The 19,274-nt window shown below is 44.5% G+C and overlaps 1 protein-coding gene and 1 long non-coding RNA gene across 4 annotated transcripts in view; both read left to right on the forward strand.

The window, feature by feature from the left end:
- LONP2 (lon peptidase 2, peroxisomal) overlaps positions 1 to 19,274 on the forward strand; it is a 53,798-nt gene that overhangs the window by 20,558 nt on the left and 13,966 nt on the right. For all 3 annotated transcript variants that reach the window (XM_083626036.1, XM_083626035.1, XM_083626037.1), the window contains exons 8-11: positions 2,311 to 2,452; positions 12,590 to 12,740; positions 12,986 to 13,112; positions 13,835 to 13,968. In XM_083626036.1, coding sequence (XP_083482162.1) covers positions 2,311 to 2,452; positions 12,590 to 12,740; positions 12,986 to 13,112; positions 13,835 to 13,968 — 554 coding nt within the window. The remainder of the gene's footprint in view (positions 1 to 2,310; positions 2,453 to 12,589; positions 12,741 to 12,985; positions 13,113 to 13,834; positions 13,969 to 19,274) is intronic.
- On the forward strand, positions 2,465 to 3,788 carry LOC310768285. Its single transcript, XR_014551263.1, has 2 exons — positions 2,465 to 2,741; positions 2,986 to 3,788. It is a non-coding gene; the product is annotated as an uncharacterized lncRNA (long non-coding RNA).

Here is a 19,274-nt window from a genome sequence, read left to right on the forward strand (position 1 = left end):
TTCCCCTTCCTAAATGGTTATCATCGTAACAACCCTGTGAAGTAATTTACACCGAGAGACAGAGAGCCTATGTGTCTGGCCCAAGGTAACCCATGGTTTAGCAAGGACTTTAACCCAGATCTCCCTGGTCAAGGTCCAACCCTGTGTCCACTGCATCCTGCTGACTTTCCAGGAACACAGTTCTATTGATGTTAAGCACTTTGAAGTCCCATTGATTTTTTATTTTTTGTGGAACTGACTTAAGGGAGCAAATTCCTTTGAACTTGTGTGTGCTAAAGTTGTTCTGTGAATGACTGCCAATGGGCCCACTGTTCATCTGTCTTCCGCCCACCCCCTGTACACCCCTTTTAGGCCTACCCAACCTTCTCGCTTTTCATGGTGCAGATATTTCCAAGGCATTTGTTATTTTTAAAAGCTGCAATAGGCAGCAGCAATACGTGAATAGTGATCAGGATCCTTCCCACTGGGTGGTTGATGGTAGACTTGTCCTGTGATGGGGAGGGGAGCTGTCCAGCTGGAGCAGACTCTCAGGCTGGCTTCGCTTGTCTCACCCCCCCCAACCCTTTTTACTTGTAGTTCACCGTGATGTCCAAATCAAGCAAGCTACAGAGAGTTTCTCTACAAACCAGAAACTGAAAACAGTAATTTGAAGTGGGTTTTCAGATTTGGTTTGGTGGTAAATAATAGCTGTATCCATACTTTTCCCAGTTTGGATGCCCTGGCAAATGGTGTTTACCACTAACCAGGAAACGGAGCAGGGAATTGGTATGGAGACAAATGGAGAGAATGAACCCCCAGCACATTCCTACAAACCAAACCCTGGTTTAGTCATAACATCTGATTCAGGCCAATGTAGTGCTTTAATATGGCTAAAGTAGTACCAGTCCTCAAGATTAGGATAATTACAGGCATAGAGAGAGAGAGAGCTGATGCCATCCATTTATGGAGATCTCTTGCAAATAAGAGTGTCATTACAGGCTACTGAGTCTAATTCTGATTACTATTCTTTTCCAGATCAAAGAATTCCCACCTCCATGCAGAAGCAGAAACTAAATGATTTTGCTTTGAGCTTAGAAACTTGCTCACAGTTTGTTCCTTTAAATTGTCTAAATGTATTAAATACTTTTATTTATTTTGGAGAGACAGTGGAAATATTAGAGTTTGGATGCAGTGTGGGTGAACAGTTTATTTTTTCATTGGGAATAGTACCAACATAAAGATTCCAAGCAAAGGTTTTTGGTGTGTGTGTGGTTGTAAACAGCCAGGCCAGTGCAGAAAGAAACCTATTTCCTTATTGCTTGACATTTTCCAGGGCTCACCATGGCAAGGGAGGTGGTGGGAGGAGGGAGGAGGCAGAGCACTGAGAATCCAGGGCCTGAGGGAAGGGTGAGTGAAGAAGTCATGGGGATCATGCCTCTGCCCCCTTGGTTTCAACGCTGGAGGCTGAAGCTTCTCTCCAGCTACTTGATATTCAGGCGAAATGTTTTGCTGATTAAGGGCCTTTCCCTAACCATGCTCCACGAATGCCATTTAAAAACTTTTGATTCATAGATGCCTTGAGCAGTATCTGGGCAGTAGGAGGAGGAGAATCATCAAAGGCACCGCGGTATCATGTAAAACTCCTTGAGGGTTGTGTGACACTGGCTAATTTAGCAGCGATGAATTTGAAATAGACGGACTAGGTGCAGAGCTTGCCGTGTGCCTGCTCACCTGGGGCTAGTAGCAGGGGCGTCCCTCCTTTCAACTCTGCCCCTCCCTTGTTTTGGATTTCTACACCCCCTGTTGGCTCCTCCCTGCAGGCACAGCTTCCACTTTTTCTGTTGGCGCACATCCAAACCAGGAAATATGGTTCATGGCTTCTAAGAGATCCCAAATGGGAAACCATAGTTTGAAGTTGGCTTCGAGGTTTCATTGGAAGCCATTAAACACCCTTCTCAAGCCAGACATAACAGGGCAGCTCACTGTGACTTCCTGCCATTTGTTTCCCTATTTGTTCAAAAGGTGTAGGGAGCCATATGCATGTGTGTGTCTGGAGCTTCTTTGTATTTTGGCTTTGGTTGATTTTAAACATCAGAACACAGCCAATATCTAAATCAGCCTTCTGCAACCTAGAGCCCTCCAGACGGACTACAGCTCCCATCAACTCCAACCAGTATGGCTAATGGTTGGGGACGAAGGAGAGCAACAGGTTGCAGAAGGCTGATGATTAGCTGATTGGGGTTTTTTGGGTGACTTTGGAAAGAGAACATAAAACAATTTGCTTCCAATTTGCTGTTCCGTATTTCAAGCTCATCCCTTGTTCCCCACAAGGCGCACCTACGTTGGCAGCATGCCTGGGAGGATCATCAATGGCTTGAAGACTGTTGGGGTTAACAATCCAGTGTTCCTGCTCGATGAGGTTGACAAGCTTGGAAAGAGCCTGCAGGGGGATCCTGCGGCTGCTTTGCTTGAGGTAAGAAGTGAAACGAGCTCCTTCTCTGTTGCATGTAGCTCACCTTTTTCTTGAGATCAGCTGTCTAATTCTGAGCTTGACAAATGGAGATATCATTTTTCCTGATCACAGTGTAGGGCTTTTGGAGATGGAAATAACACTGGACAAAAAAATAAGAAAGCCAATTCCATTTGTGTATCTGGAGCCATCAATTGCTTAATAACTGTGGTATTTGATGATTAAGAGCATAAGAAGAGCCCTCCTGGATCAGACCAAAGTCTGTCTAGCTCAGCATCTTGTTTTCCCCTCAGTTACCAACTACAGTGGTACCTCGGGTTAAGTACTTAATTCGTTCGGGAGGTCTGTTCTTAACCTGAAACTATTCTTAACCTGAAGCACCACTTTAGCTAATGGGGCCTTCTGCTGCTGCCGCACCGCCGGAGCACAATTTCTGTTCTCATCCTGAAGTAAAGTTCTTAACCTGAGGTACTATTTCTGGGTTAGTGGAGTCTGTAACCTGAAGCGTATGGAACCTGAAGCATATGTAACCCGAGGTACCACTGTAGATGCATTAGCAGGGAGTGAACAAGAACCATCTCATGTTGTTTTGTCCCCAGGTTCTGGTAGTCATAAAACTGTTGTATTAACAACTGGGGATTTGTGTGCTTCTGCATCAAAAACTAAAGTAGTGACTTGCTTTTTGACAGCATATTAATCTGAATGTTTGATATGGGCTTCAGATCCAGGGTAAACGGAAACTCCGGTTAGCCCCATTGCTGTTAACATCAGGAGTCAATGGCTTAACTACCATTAAGGGGGTGGGGGTGGAGATTTGCTCCAGGTAAAGGGGGGTGCTGTAGGGACAGGGGCATATAGTCAGGTCACATCTTAATGTGCATAAACTTACTGAGACCTCTGGGTATGGGGTGGTATATAAATTCAATTTTTAAAAAAATAATACACAATTTCAACTGTATGCCCTTGGCTGCATCTCCATTCCAGGATCTATTCCAGCCATTTTGATCTGCCATGCTTTCTCTCTCTGCCCTTCTCCGTCCTCCTCCCTTGCAGGTGGAGGAGTGAGGAGAGGCAGTGGGTACACCAGGAAAGGGTGTCCCAGTGGAGCTTGCCAGACAGTAACCAGCCATGAAAAGGTCATTTTGGCAATACACAGTTTTCACATAGGCATGCTACCCTTGGAACATAACCCCATCATATGAGGCGACTCGACTGTGTTCTTTAGGCTGGTTTCCAGTCCTTTAACCAAGTTTAACATGAAGCCAGTGTTGCATCCATATGTTGGGCCCTGTGTGTTTGAAGAGCTATTGAAAGTAAAGTGGCTGCTTTGTTTCGATATGTGTGTGTGTGTGTGTGTGTGTGTGTGTGTGTTATGATGATATCAGAGATACTTTCTGGCATGTTGAGATTGGTAGCTATTTTGGAGCACTGAGATAAGAAAACAACAACACAAGGGAGAGTCCTTGGGCAGCTGCTGGATCCTTCATCTGATTGCCGTGGGACTAGCTGACATTCTTACAAAAAGGCATTTTTATTTATAACATGCAACAACAGGAAGTCAGGCAGAATGATCCGGCTCCATTTGCAGAATGGCAAATGCTTTGCCGCAGCAGAGGCTGTGCAAAGGAATTTGTCTTCATATAGTATGGAGGATCCCCAAGCGCTGTGACTGCATTGTACTAGTACTGTGGCAAAACTCTTGTTTTTTAGTGTGACTGAACACAAGAGAAGGCCGGCTTTGTGTAACCTGGGGTTGCTACCTAGCTATGGATGATTGCAGTTAGTTTGATTGTGAATGAAACGATTTTATGACTACAATCTCAAGGCATCCCTGAGTTTCTTTTATCCTTAAAGCTTCCCAGGGCAGATTAACACGGGCTGCGCCTGGCGTTGGGGAAACTTGTGACCCTCCAGATCTTGCTGGACTGCAACTCCCATCAACGATCTTACTGGTGCTGATGGGAAATGGAGTCCACCATCAGCTCAAAGTTCCCTGCCTCAGGCTGGGCCGTTCCTTAAGTTGTGCTGAAATATTTCTCACTGAGGAACAAATTCGTATTCTAGGGCTGAAGAAATGTTTCGTTTTGTAGACACCAGCATTGAACAAGATCCCCCAGATATGTTGGCACCAGCATTGCCTGGGGCTCCTTTTTTTCAACCCTCTGTGATAAAACTGAAAGGACTTATGGTCCTTCCCAAATATTCCATGCCCTATACACTGGAGGGAGAAAGACCCAGTTTGTCCATTGCTGGGTAATGTTGGTAGTTCAGATGGTGGGACTGAGGTGCAGTGTTGCCTGAGCAAAGCAGAACATCTTCCTATTTCCAGTTACTGTCCATCAACAAGAGAACATTTGTTCTATATTTGGATGACCCCACTGAAGGTCGGAGTAGACAGAAAAGGTTCCAAGTGTGTCTCGATGGAAAACCTTGGTAGGCAGATACGAAGCAAAAAGCAAGTGGGCAAGCCACTAAGTGTTCTTGGGGTTTTTATGTATGTTGTGGAAATGAAGGAGCTTAATTAAAATAGTAATAATAATTTATTTAAAAACTTTAGAAACCACTCTTCCATAAAAGTGCAAAGGTCAGTATACAAAGAAATTTAAAGTTACAAAAACATTATAACACAAACCAATGGTACAGTGAAATCAAAACCATTCAACCAGCTAAAGATAAGGTAAAGGTAAAGGTACCCCTGCCCGTACGGGCCAGTCTTGACAGACTCTAGGGTTGTGCGCTCATCTCACTCTATAGGCTGGGAGCCAGCACTGTCCGCAGACACTTCCGGGTCACGTGGGAAAGATAAAGTAATACAAAATGCCTAAGCAAATATAAACATTTAACCTGGTGCTGAAAAGAATACAGGGTCAATGCCAGGCATATCTTCCTCTGGAAAGCATTCCGCAATCAGGCGATCCCCAGAGAAAATATCTTTTTCCTTTGCACATAATGTACTTCCCCTAACAATGTAATACAGAAGAGGTTTTTAATACATAAAAACTCTCCCTTTCACCCTTACTATGTATGCTCTTAAGGGACGCGGGTGGCGCTGTGGGTTAAACCACAGAGCCTAGGGCTTGCCGATCAGAAGGTTGGCAGTTCGAATCCCTGCGACGGGGTGAGCTCCCGTTGCTTGGTCCCTGCTCCTGCCAACCTAGCAGTTCGAAAGCACATCAAAGTGCAAGTAGATAAATAGGTACCACTCCGGCGGGAAGGTAAACGGCGTTTCCGTGCGCTGCTCTGGTTTGCCAGAAGCGGCTTAGTCATGCTGGCCACATGACCCAGAAGATGTACGCCGGCTCCCTCGGCCAGTAAAGCGAGATGAGCGCCGCAACCCCAGAGTCGGCCACGACTGGGCCTAATTGTCAGGGGTCTCATTACCATTACCATGTATGCTCTTCTTTTTGGTGCTTTTGATCATTTTACATTTTAATCTGCACCAGATATGGTAAGTTTCGTTTATTGACCAAACTGTTGACCGAAACCCCAAGGCAACTCACAGCAATGTACAGAACCCTAGAGTTGCAGGGGTGGAAGGAACCCCAAGGTAATCTAGTCCAACCCCCTCCAATGCATCTGTTTCGGTGCAAACAATAGCTAGGCTGCCACAAACACCCTACCCTTGGCCAAATGACATAAGATAAAAAATGCCACCAAAGGCCTGACGGAATAATGTTTGATGTTCTATCACCAAAGAAGGGTCATCCAGGCATCTTGCAGCAGTTAATACCAGAGCCTGGGGCCATATTGGTGGAGGCCCTTGCGTCAGGACTGGGATGTAGAGCAGGGCTTCCATCCACCGAGGACTGAAGTGTGCAAGCTTTGGTTTCAAATGAGGACATGAAGAGGTTAAGCAATGCCAACAGATGTCTGTCGGAGCTGCCTATTGCTTTCCTACGACAGATGGGCTACCTGCTTTAAATGATGAGCCTTCCCAGTCTTACCTGTTGAAATCCAAGCACCATTTTCATAATTAATCCCCCACCCTCTCCTCCACCAGTCATCAGTGAATGTAACAAGCCTTTTCTGTTAAGCAGGCTGTAGACATTCCTTATAGCTTTATCTCTGATTTCAAAATGGGTCAGCGGCAGCACAAGAAAGAAGAAACTCCCTTAGTAGAAGCTTCCACACTATTTTAGATTCACGTGGGGTTAAAGGCCCCCCCCCACTCACTCTCTCACTCATATTTACCTCATTCTTCAATATATATATTTTAAGTTTCAGCAATGAAAGCTAAGTGAGATGGCTTTCTATTCTTGACAAATGTTCAAACTCTCTGTGTGTACGTGTGATATATAATTTTAATTAGCAGCACTCTTCTGGGTCCATAAGTCAAGTCGCTAAAGCAAAAGGGATGTATTCATGCCATAATGGAAAGGATAAATTATCTTGACAGCAGCATGCAATTGCTTGGGCATCACAGAGGTCCTGTCATGTGTTATGTGAGAACTTTTCATGTCAAAGCCACATTGATAATTTATCAAGCGCCAAGCAAGAGCTCTAGAGTTCAAGGGAAGGGTGGTGGAAGAAAGGTGCGAGCTGAGTGTGATGTTGCCGACAGGTGTGGATCACAGAATTCTATATAGATGGAGTGAAGCTGACTAAGGAAGGGGAGTTGTGTTGCCTTTCGATACCTAGGAAACCACAAATATCAAGGTTTATATAACAAGAGCTTCATTGCATGATCCTCTGTCTGCCCTTAATTTTAGATAGCGTGTATGTTAAGGGGAATGCAAGTTGAGTAGTTAATGTGCACAGCAACCAGTCATTGTGCCCATTCACCAGCCCTCATGGAGAATATGCATATAATCCTTCCTTGAAGAGGGAAACATGCACATTTCCCCATCTTTATACATAATTTCCAGCAGGCCTTGGGAAATGTGTATCTATCAATTGAATTCTGTACATTTTCCAGCTATGGAATAGCCTCAATGAATGTGCATATCTCAGCTGAATTTTGTACATTCTCTGGGTAACATGCAAATATTCTCCAGTCAATATGCATAGTCTCCACAAAACATGTTTCCCCACTCTGCATTTCTTGTTCAGAAATTGTGCAGCGTACACCCCCTGGGCTTCTTCTGGCCCACTGCTTAATCTTACATGGCCAACAACCTACCCTGTCATTGATCAGCCAAGCAGCAGGAAGGGGCAGGAAGGGAGGCCTCCAGATAAATATTAACTTTGTTTTGCTCTTCCGTACTGTTATTAATCTTCAGAAAATTGCCAGCCTGTGCCAGAAATGGCAATGGGTGGGATCAGAGGTACTTCACACTCCTTCTTCCCCAGCCCTCTTCCCTGCTGAGTAACTCTTCCTCAACATCACATTGTCCTTTCTGCACTGGTCTTTCATCAGTTATAGGAGAGTACTGTAGAACTGCCTTCCATTCAAATGCACTATCATATAGTAAAACTAGACTATGCAAGTATCTCACTAACTGAATTAGGTTTGCACACGCAAGCGACTTTCCTTATTTTTTAGGGCAAGAAACTAAAATCAGTTTTCCTTTGAAGCCTTATCTTAATATACAGCCCAGTGTATACGGCATGGACCAACTCAAGGGTTGTCCAACCCGCTCCGAGGCATACAGAAATTAGTGAGTCTTTGTTTTGGTGAAATGGAGGGTGCTCGACTTCAGACATGCTGGAACTCTGCTTCAGCCACACCCACAAATTAAATCCCCCTCCCTCATTACATTAATTACAGGATTTTCTTTTCTATGCACTGCATGTTCACTTTGAGTGCCAGCCCTACTCCTTCAAGTTAGAATGTTGTTTTGGAATGTAATGGATACTGCAGGCTGCTTTCTGGAAAGCTGTGCTGCTTTTTAGGAAACTGATCTCATTTTAAAGATGACTGGTGCCATGCACCTCCATAAAGACAGTTTGTTTCCTTCATTCAGCATCATTCTGCTGTTTCCTCTGTACTACATTAGTTGGGCTTTTGCCTTCTGCTTTAACTGATGCTTCTGGCAGCAACTCAGGAAAGCAAAAGAAAGCTTGGAAATGATTAAGAAGTTCCTTTTTGCAAACACTGTGAAGAGCAGCAGTGCCTTATGAATAGATTTAACGTTTTATTTCAAGTTTTTGTCATCCACCTGCCCTTAGGTGGGCATAAGCAGTTGCAGAAGCATGTACGGTAGTGTTTTATCTTGGTGCCCCAAAGCCTGGGATTCTTAGGGCAGTTCTGCACAATACCTGACATGAGGTGGTAAAATGACACGGTAGTATTCTGAGTGGTATCCACTCTGATTACAGGTATATTTTGTGTGTGTGTGGATTGCTCATAATTTTGGATGCTCCTTTACAGAGAAAAACTCCTTATAGTCAACTTGCATCATAAGAGAACATAAGAAGAGCTATGCTGGATCTGGCCCAAGGCCTATCTAGTCCAGCCTTCTGTTCCCATAGTGGCCAGCCAGAAGTCTCTGGTAAACTCATAAGCAAAACATGAGCACAGTGTCACACTCTCTCCCATGTTTCCCAGCAATTGGTATTTAGATCCATGGCACCTCTTAATACTGAATACAGTCCTCATGGTTAGTAGTAATTAACCAGAGGGAGAATTATGCAGGGAATCTCTGGCCCTCCTGGTGTGCTTGCTGGAGTTGATGGAAGTTGTAGCCTAGCATCATCCGAAGGGCCAAAGTTTCCCCACACCTATGCTAAAGCTTCTTCTCTGGTGTGTGAGTTTACCAAGTGCAGGTAATGTTTAATGTGGGAGAGCCTTTGAAAATGTAAACTTGTTGAGGCGTGTACCGAGTGCCCATTCAACACGCCAGTGGAGTGTGCCAATGGAACAGAAAAAAGCACCAGACAGTTTGGGTAGGGTCGGTTCCGTTACTGACAGTATAATGCACTTCCACAGCTTAGCAGTTACGTACTGGTGTAGTATACAGTCTTTACAGCAGTCTTTCCAGTCTCCTTGCAGTTTTCCAACACAGACTAGGCTCTGGCCAAAGGCAAAGGCCAAGAGCAAGCTTGCTTCAAACACAAGTATATTTATACTTTAGATTATGCTGAGTCACTCTCACATGCTTGCTGACTCACTCTCACATGCATAACTGATTTAGGCTTGCCATATTTCGAAAGGTGGAAATCCGGACACAAAAGTTGAGCAAAATCTCAAAAAAAGAAGATTTTTTTGAGCTGTTTTAACGGAAAGCTGCCAAAATCTACACTACCAACATGGGTTGCCATATGTCCGGATTTCCCCGGACATTTAAGCGATTCCCACCCAGGCAGTTTCCCACGGCCGAATCCCGGCTGTGTCTGGGAAATTCTGGGTGCATGGCAACCCTAAACTAGTTGCAGGTGCAGGACAAACACACCCCAAATTAACCAGCAAACCTAACTTTTACTTGTCCTTTTTCTCTGCATAAATAAGCCCTTATACATTAACAAAACTCTGCTCTCATCAGGAATGGTACAGAATTCCACTATCCCATTCTTCTAAAAAAAATTTAAAAATATACTTAAATTGTATATCAGTGTTTTTAAACAAAAGGATCTACTTTTAAAAAAAAAATCCCTATCCTTGCCCTCTCACCAGCATATGCTCATTTACCTACCCAGCCTGAAGCTTATCCCTCCCTGCAGAAAGGATATGAGAGAGGGAAAAGAGAGAGAAGGAAAGGTGGAGGGGAGAAAATAAGAGAGAAAAGCCTTGACCAACACGCATGTTGAAAACAGAGCCCAAATCACTGGGTTGCAGCAATGTTGAAACTGATCCAAACATTATAGTGCAAAGACTTCCAGAAAAGCAGGCTCACGTAACTTGCAATTTCTCAGATGCTGCATTTCTTTAAGGTGCCTCAACACTTTTTCATGTTTGGGCTGCCGCAGACAGCACTCAACTACCCCTCCGGAAGTGGCGCTTCTCTTCAAAGCAATCTGCTAATTATTTGCAAGGTGCAGCATATCTTCCACGCAGGAGTCTTAGACTCCCAACATCGCCTGTGATGTGAAGGTCAGCTCTGAGAACGTGCCTAGAATTAAACGGGCAAGTCCTTGTGCCATCAGCCACCTAATGGCCCCACACTCCTAAATAATTCACCAAGTGACCGCTTGAAACAAGTGTCATATTGTGAGCGCTTGTAAGCTCCAGTGTTCACCTTGAAACGCAGCAGAAACCAGAGTGGAGTGCCCATTTTAATTTATCCTTAATTAACATCCCGTTACTCAAGTGACAGTGGCAATTTTGCTTGGTGGCTGTTTGACAGAGAAATAAGCAAAGGGAGGTGCTTGGACTGTCAGTGTTTGTATCAGTGACACTGGCTCATCCTTTAATGGATGGTAAATTACCCTGCTGTGTCCTTCTTGATAGCCTCAACAGAGATCCATGCTTGCAAGCACTCAACCAGAATAAGAGCTAGTGACTTAACTGCGTCCCTCCTAGCTGTGTACAGTCAAAGTAGCTTCTCGGATCCGATGCGCTCTAATTTCCCTTTTCACCCTAAATTTTCACATGTACCCATTTAAAAGTCATTTTAAAAAACAGCAATTGCTTATTGACACTTGGATTTTGGAGCGTTGCTCACCCTTTACTCCACTCATTTGGCTTCTGCCCATTCCACTTCCTTCAGTTGAGCACACTCAGAAAATAGGGCAGGGTTAGACTTTATATGGGCAGCTCTACTGTCCAATCACAAGTGCAATTTAGTTTCACTCCTACCTTCTCACTGGCTGTTGATTCTCCTGCTCTCAACCAGGAGAGGATAATAATTATAATAATAATAATGGGAACCAGCTCAGAGTAGACCCACTGAAATTAATGGCCTATGTCCATTCATCTGAATGGGTTTACTCGGAGTGGAGCTAACATTGGCTACAACCCAGGGAATAATAGAATCAGAGATTAAGATAATACTTTGCACTTATATGGCATATTGCAATTGTTCAAAGCACCATGCATGTCTATTCTTTTAAATAGAGATGCTAGACATCAAGCTGGAAGACCTTCTGTAGGAAAAGCATGCGTTCCATTACTAAACTACCACTGATCTATTGTCTCTCCCTGAGCCTCTCTTCTGCCTTGAGAGCTCTGGGAATTGAAGTTCGGGTGGTGGCACTTAGGGAGCTCTAGCAGAGAATTCTTCCCATCCTTATAAAACTGAAATTCTGAGGAATGTGTCATGAGGGAATAACAGCAGTGAAAGAAATGAAGAACCTGTATACATTTGGTGCGCCTTCCTCTGTTCTGTGGAATAGCATTCCTGTCAAGATACAACAGGCACCGTCTGTCTACACTTTCTGAAAACAATTGGAAGGACATTTTTGTTCTGACAGGCTCTCCCAGCTGAAGAAATGGGTCTTTGCCATGAGCATCTATTTTGTGTTGTTTCAGTTTTGTTTTAACTGTATTGGCTGTTCTTTGTGTTTTAAATGGGTTTTTTTTTGTTGCTGTTTTTATTGTATATCACCTTCAGACTGTTGTGTAGATGGCTGTTAATAAATAATATTAATAAAATAAAAGCGGGAAGTGTACTTATACCTTCATTTTCTCCTTCTCCTCTTCCCACACCCTGGTCTCTTTTGGAGAGAAATAAAAAAGAGGAAGCATGTGGTGCCACTAGTGTGACCCTCTTGTGGGTCCACTCCTTGATGGCCAAAGTTTTTTTTTTAAGTGTAGCCATGGGACGCGGGTGGCGCTGTGGGTTAAACCACAGAGCCTAGGACTTGCCGATCAGACGGTCGGCGGTTCGAATCCCCGTGACGGGGTGAGCTCCCATTGCTCGGTCCCTGCTCCTGCCCACCTAGCAGTTCGAAATCACGAAGTGCAAGTAGATAAATAGGTACCGCTCCGGTGGGAAGGTAAATGGCGTTTCCGTGCGCTGCTCTGGTTCGCCAGAAGCGGCTTAGTCATGCTGGCCACATGACCCGGAAGCTGTCTGCGGCCAAACGCTGGCTCCCTCGGCCAATAAAGCGAGATGAGCGCTGCAACCCCAGAGTCGGTCACGACTGGACCTAATGGTCAGGGGTCCTTTACCTATTTTTTTTAAAAAAAAATTCCCGCCAACTGTCTTCTAAAATATAACTAAATATAACTGTTAGAGAATGTAACTGCATATGTAGCTGTAACTACGGTCATACTTTCTGAGAGGAATTAAATTTGCAAATCTTTTTCATTTGCTTTTTAAGGTCTTGGATCCTGAGCAAAACCACAGCTTCACAGACCATTACTTAAACGTAGCCTTTGACTTGTCCCAAGTACTTTTCATCGCCACAGCCAACACGACTGCCACCATCCCACCTGCTTTGCTGGATAGAATGGAGATCATCCAAGTTCCAGGTGATGTAGAACTGACCAGGGTGTGGGTGCTGTTAAGGCAGGATGTATCAATGATTCCTGCTGCTTGTTGCCACTGCCTGCCGTATTTGTATATCATAGATGGCCACTGCTGGTATCTTCTCCCATCTCGCTCTCTTTCCAGCTGAGGCTAAAACTTCATTTCCTTTAAAAATCTGGCTTTGTATGTGACTTCTGATCTGAGTTCAATATCCTAGTTCTTCTAAAGGATGTGTCTTGTTTCAAAGGATACACGCAAGAAGAGAAGATAGAAATCGCACATCGCCACTTGATTCCAAAGCAGCTTGAGCAACATGGACTGACACCTCAGCAGATTCAGATTCCTCAAGATGCAACTCTTGCAATCATCACCCGGTAATTTTAAAAAGGTATTTACAGTCGTACCTTGGAAGCCAAACGGAATCTGTTCCAGAAGTCCGTTCCAAAACGTTCGGAAACCAAAGTGCGGCTTCTGATTGGCTGCAGGAAGCTCCTGCAGCCAATCAGAAGCTGCAGAAGCCCCATCGGACATTCGGGTTCCAAAGAACGTTCACAAACCGGAACACTCACTTCTGGGTTTGCGGTGTTCAGGAGCCAAAACATCCGAGTACCAAGGCGTTCAGGTTCTAAGGTACGACTGTATGTGTTTATTTTGCTGTTTGGTACATTTAGTTGCTCTGCTCCGTTCTTGCAGCTGCCTAGGAAAATCGATAAGTTTAGGTTTACATTGAAAATGTTGTTCCATGGCACCTGGATTCATTCCTGCCAGGATGGGGACTGTGTGGCCCTCCAGATGTTGTTGGACTCCAACTCCCATCATCTCTAGCCATTCTGCAAGCTGGCTGGGGCTGATGGGAGTTGGAGTCCAACAACACAAGGAGAGCCACAGATTCCTCATCCCTTCATTAGGACGCAATAATGTCCAACGAAGCCTTTCCCCCATATCTTTTTGCACATTAAAACCATTCATAGAAATATGTTCCCCAAACTAAGAGATAACTTTCCTTGTTGTGGAACAGGGCCCTTAGACAGATCCAGGATTGTGTCAATTTAGACGGGCTCTGAAAAGGACAATCTTGGCTGCTTCTTTGTACTAGATACACCCGGGAGGCAGGAGTCCGCTCTTTGGATCGCAAATTTGGAGCCATTTGCCGAGCAGTTGCCGTGAAAGTGGCAGAAGGCCAGCACAAGGAGGCAAAGCCAGATCGCTCTGAAGTGACAGAAGGAGGAGGTTTGTGTGCCTTTTATATCCTTCTGCCAGTCGCAAGCCTTTGCCAGCTCTCTGGCTTGGAAGGTTGCCCAAGGAAGGGGGCCGTCAACATTTCCGAGTTTGTGGATTTGCATATGTTTTGTCCTCGACTGAAATAAATATGCAGTGTTTTTCATTTCGATCGCTCATGATGAGTGATAGAATTATTTGCAGTGCATCTCTGGGGAGAAAGGAAAACTCAAGCCAAGTTTGTGGCTGAGAAATAGGCGCACAGTGAGGACTGGCTGCTCAGACCACATTTTGAACTGTGAAGCCATTAATGATTTGGGGCTAGCATACTTGAGAAGCTGTTCCTGTCCTGTATCCTGTTATGTTCCCCCGTAGCAAGTGCTATCCAAAAAGGCAGGGAGAAAAAGAGGAGTTTCCAGGGAGCTGTCCGCAGTTATTGAGCACCTGGATACACTATAGAGCCTGAGCAGTCACCCTTTGCTGCTTGGGTGATGTTGGGAGTTTGGAGATAACATGGGAAGGAACAGTTAAGGATGCAGATAAACCAGCATCGCCAGGCCCCTCCAGTGTGATGAATAAGGTTCCAGCAATAACAGAAGCATCAGCAATGCTGTGATGCGGTAATATGAAAAAGAGGCCCTGAGTCCTCTTGCCAGAGCAATGTGGCCAGATAGTTTCCTGTAACAGTAGCACCAAAAGGATTTCTGCATAGAGCAGGGGTGTGGAACCTTATTCAGCCCAAGGGCCAGATTTGTTTCTGGTCAACCTTTCAGGGGCCACATGCCAGTGGTGGGTGGGTGCAGAGGCAAAATGGGTGGAGCAACGAATGTGAGTTTTACCTTGTTATAGTGGGATAGTTTCCTACACACAGTCACACACCCCTCTCTGTCTTCTATGTAGACAAGCAAGAGGCATGATCAGAACTGAAGGATGCGTTCCAGCCAGGCCAAAACACTTGAGGGTGCGAAGCAGGGCAGTGAAGGGGGTGGCTTGGGAGAGTCCTGAGGGCTAGGTAAGAGGCCTGGCAGGCTCCAACTGAGCCCCAGACCTGCAGTTCCTCATCCCTGACATAGAGTAATGAAAGCAACAAGAAGTGATCAGCGACAGTAGATATTTACCTTTGACTCCAGTAGATATTTACTTGTGGGTTATGATGCTGCCATTCAGAAATCCTTTAAAAGCTTGCATGAAATGACCCACGTGCTGTTGTCAAGGAGGAGGCCATTAGTACTACAATTGGGCATACCTGCTATAAACCGCCTACGCAACAAACATAATCAGGGACTGCAGTCTTGCTGATGAGTCAGATGCTTCTGTGTTGGTTGGCAGACTTAAATATGATCATTTAGCACTCGCTTCTTGTCTGGGTGATAGCAAAAAGACATTATGGAGAACTCTTCACCATTCTACCTACCACATGGCAGTTTAAAGGCATGTTTTTCGAGGCATCTGTGCAGTGTAGAATAGCCTTACGCCCTTGAACTTTTACCTCATTTCCAGGTTTCTTTAACTGCTTGTGGTGGGGGCTTCATTGGCAGCTGAGTTGTTGATACAGTGATTGCCAGCTAAGGGCTTTATGCCAATTTCTTTTTTTTCAGATCTGAGAACAGGGGAGACCCAGATGTCTGTACAAGCTTTTCATACTCCCCCCCCCAAAAAAAGCAGCCCTCTGTTTAATGTTTTGTTATTAATCATCAGAAATAAAATTGAACAGCTAATACACCTTTTTAAAAGATAATGTACCACTGATATCTTACATGGCATGTGCACTCAGATGCCGACACCCTGCCCTATTGTAATTTAAGAAAGGGTGTAGCTGACATCCAGGGGCTGCCTGTATGTGCCTGGAGACAAGATATGTAAAACAAGAAGTATTTTGGCAATGATAGTCACCCTCAAATATCTGAAGGGCTGTCACATGGAGGATGGAGCAAGCTTGTTTTCTGCTGCTCCAGAGGGTAGGACCCGAAACAGTGTTTTCAAATTTCAAGGAAGGAGATTTTGACTAAACTTTAGAAATAACTTTCTGACAGTAAGAGCTGTGGAGCGGACTCCCTCGGAAGGTGCTGGACTCTCCTTCACTGGAGGTTTTTAAATCAAGGTTGAATGGCCATCTGTCAGAGTACTTTAGCTGTGATTCCTACATTGCAGGGGGTTGGACTAAATGACCCTGTGGGTCCCTTCCAGCTCTTCAATTCTATGAATACCTCTACCAGGAGTCAAAGAACAATGCAACTAATTCCAGAAGGTCCCAAACCATTTGGACTTCTATCTGTCACCATCACATGGCAAACCTCTGTTTAGAATCAAGGGGTGTTTCAAAAAAACCAGTTCATAGTAGGAGCTGGTAGGGAAAAAATAGAAAATTCCCCATGTGGGAACAAGCCCATGGATGTGCTTAATATATATATGTGTGTATATTTGTTTTGAATACAGGCCTTACGTCCATAGCAGCAGGATGACCTATGTAAGGCATACAGTAAAAACCTTTTGGTATTTGGCAGCCCATGTTGCTATTCTGGGCTGCTTCAAGAGAGCGATGCTGGTTTTCAAAATTTTGTCCTGTACACTGGAGCTCCTGTATCAGGAGTTTGCTACGCACACTGTTCTCTTCTCTTTAGTGTTCCCAAAATTGAAGTGAAGCGCAGGCTCATCTGGAGTTCTCTGTGTGCATTGGAGCCTCAGAGAACATTAAGTCACAGCTCATGACAATGCTTGGTTTTTCCCAGGTACCAAAGTGCCTGCTAGAGCAGACTGGGAATCTGATAGCTGGGCCTTGTAGTCCAGAACTGCAAATACAGACCTAGCTCTGGTAAGCGGCATTCACCATCACATTTCTCCCCTTGCAGCCTGGACTCTGGAAGGGATCATGGCTCAATGGCAGAGCACGTTTTGCATGCCAAAAGTCCCAAGTTCAATCTACAGGCATGGCCAAACTTGGCCCTCCAGATGTTTTGGGACTACAATTCCCATCATCCCTGACCACTGGTCCTGTTAGCTAGGGATGATGGGAGTTGTAGTCCCAAAACATCTGGAGAGCCAAGTTTGGCCATGCCTGGAGATCTGGCAGCAAGTAGTGGAACAGGCCTCCCACCTCAGATTCCCTAACAGTCAGAATAACAGGCTAGGTAAATGCACAAATAGGCTCAACTGATACAACTATACTACCTATGCAGAACGCTTATTGTCAAACCTTTTTAGTGCATCCTTGCTCAAGTCAAAAGTTGTTTGTGTGGTTTTTTTTGGCTCCGTCATCTCTGCTAAAAAGGCCATTTTTTCCCTTTGAAATGTCATGTTTGCTGAGGCTGATAGGAGTTGTAGTCCAAACAATTTGGTTGGTATTAAGTTGCAGAAAGCTGTCATTGGAGGATCCCCGTGTATGTGTCCTCTTTAGCACTCCCAAGAGAGAGGCAGGAAAACCTCAAATATCTTTAATCTTTGCAGTCATCTCAGATTTCATAAAATGCCCACATGCTTTCCAATAATGCAAGGCAAGGGCTGCATCTTGTCTAAAGAAATCCTAGTCAATAAAAAGTATGTGTTAATCAAATATTAAATTAAATCTACATATACCAAAAAAAAAGTTTTGATGGTGGGGAAGCATGCTTGCTTTGATGTGTAAGTCACAGATGGGTGTCATCTTAGAAAAAGGCATCTTCTCCTAGGTGAGAATGAGAGAGTGACTCTTCTATGATGAAGCATGCATATTAAAGCACATTAACCATTTTTAAAACCGTTGCTTTTTAAGTATGTTGCTTGTTTGGGGATTCTTTAGTCCATTTAAAAATAATGTAAATGGAGTAACTGATTGGTTTTATTGGTGATAGAGTTTTGTTCTGTTTCTAACTGCTTTCAGAAGATTTTACTGAATGCCATTATTTGTACTTTTTTGGTTTTATGTAGCATATGCACAGATTTTTGTTATAGTGGGGTTTTTTAATATAAGTAATTAATCTACCCAGTTAATTAGTTTAAAATGTGGAGCCCCGGAGAAGATAAAGAAACTAAGATATTTCATAAAGAAAAAAAAACTCACATGTAGTGCTGGTAATCAGTTTAAGAGCCCTGAAGTCTTTGTGACTTGAGGAAAGATAACATTTTAGTTATCTAGTTTTACTAGAGAGGGGGCCAAAGCTCAGTGGTAGAGTATCTTTTTTGTTTGCAGAAGGTGCCCCAGGTTCAGTTCCGAGCATCTCCAGGTAGGGCTTGGAGAGACTCCCTGACTGCAGCTCCAGAGAGCCACTCCCAGACAGTGTAGACAACAGCACTGAGCAACGTGGATCAATGGTCGGAAGCATTATGAGGCAGGCAGCTTCCTGTGTTTCTAGCAGAGCAGTTTGGAAGCTCTTCCCTTCACATGATACAGTGACTTGTTTACTATTAAACGCAGAACAAAAGGGAGGCTGTCTTCAGCATTCCAGCTAATCCGGCGAAGGAGTTATTTACAGTGTTAAAATTAGAGCTGGCAATCGTTGCCAGCTAGGAAAGTCATAGCGAGCTGAGTGCTTCCAAATGGTGTAAAACTCCAGTTTGTAAAGGGTTGTCTTCTTTCTTTCTTTTTTTTTGGCTGTTTGGAGAGAACCCAGAAATCCTAATCTGTGAACAGTTGTCTTTGTGCGGCCTGAAATTGACAGCAGGCAAAACAATGCAAAATAAAAGAGAGCCTGACAAATGGGGAAAGGGCTTGATGTTTGGCTGCGCTGGAATTAGAATGGCACTGCTTTAGCCCCAGAAGGAGGTGGGTTGTTTTGTAAAAAAAAGAGAGACAGAGGAGGAGGGCAAATGCTTTGCAGCACGCAAGCCCTGCAATTGTAAGGAGCTGTAATGAATCAAGCCGTCTTGGAAAACGTTGCTCAGGCCTGCCCAGCTTCAAAACACCCAGCCCAATGCAAGCCACCCGCCATGTATTGTGACTTGTTGGGTCCTTGGCGACATTTCAGTTTCTTCAGTCCTTGTTGACCTCACAGCCAAAAGCCAGGAGATTTATCAAGCCCACCCACCCAACAGTCTGTACTATGGAGCTGGTAGGAAGCCTTCAGCTCAGGCCCCCAGTTGCAGGGGCCAAACCTTGCAGTTTCTGTAAGAGACACTCAAAATATCATTATACAGTATTCAAGCCCAAATAGAGGCTGCCTGACTTCTCATACAGTGCCTGTCCTTCTCCTAAAAGGAAATGATAGAGAGGTCAGGAAACTGGACAAATGGCACACTTTAAATTGTGTAGCGCAGAATTCAGAGCATCACCCAGGGACAGTTGTAGGCAGAATTCCTGCATTGCGTGGGGCTTCCCTTCCAACTCTATAATTCTATGATTCTCT

This window comes from Podarcis filfolensis (assembly GCF_964270895.1).
Source record: "Podarcis filfolensis genome assembly, chromosome: 8".
NCBI lineage: Eukaryota > Metazoa > Chordata > Lepidosauria > Squamata > Lacertidae > Podarcis > Podarcis filfolensis.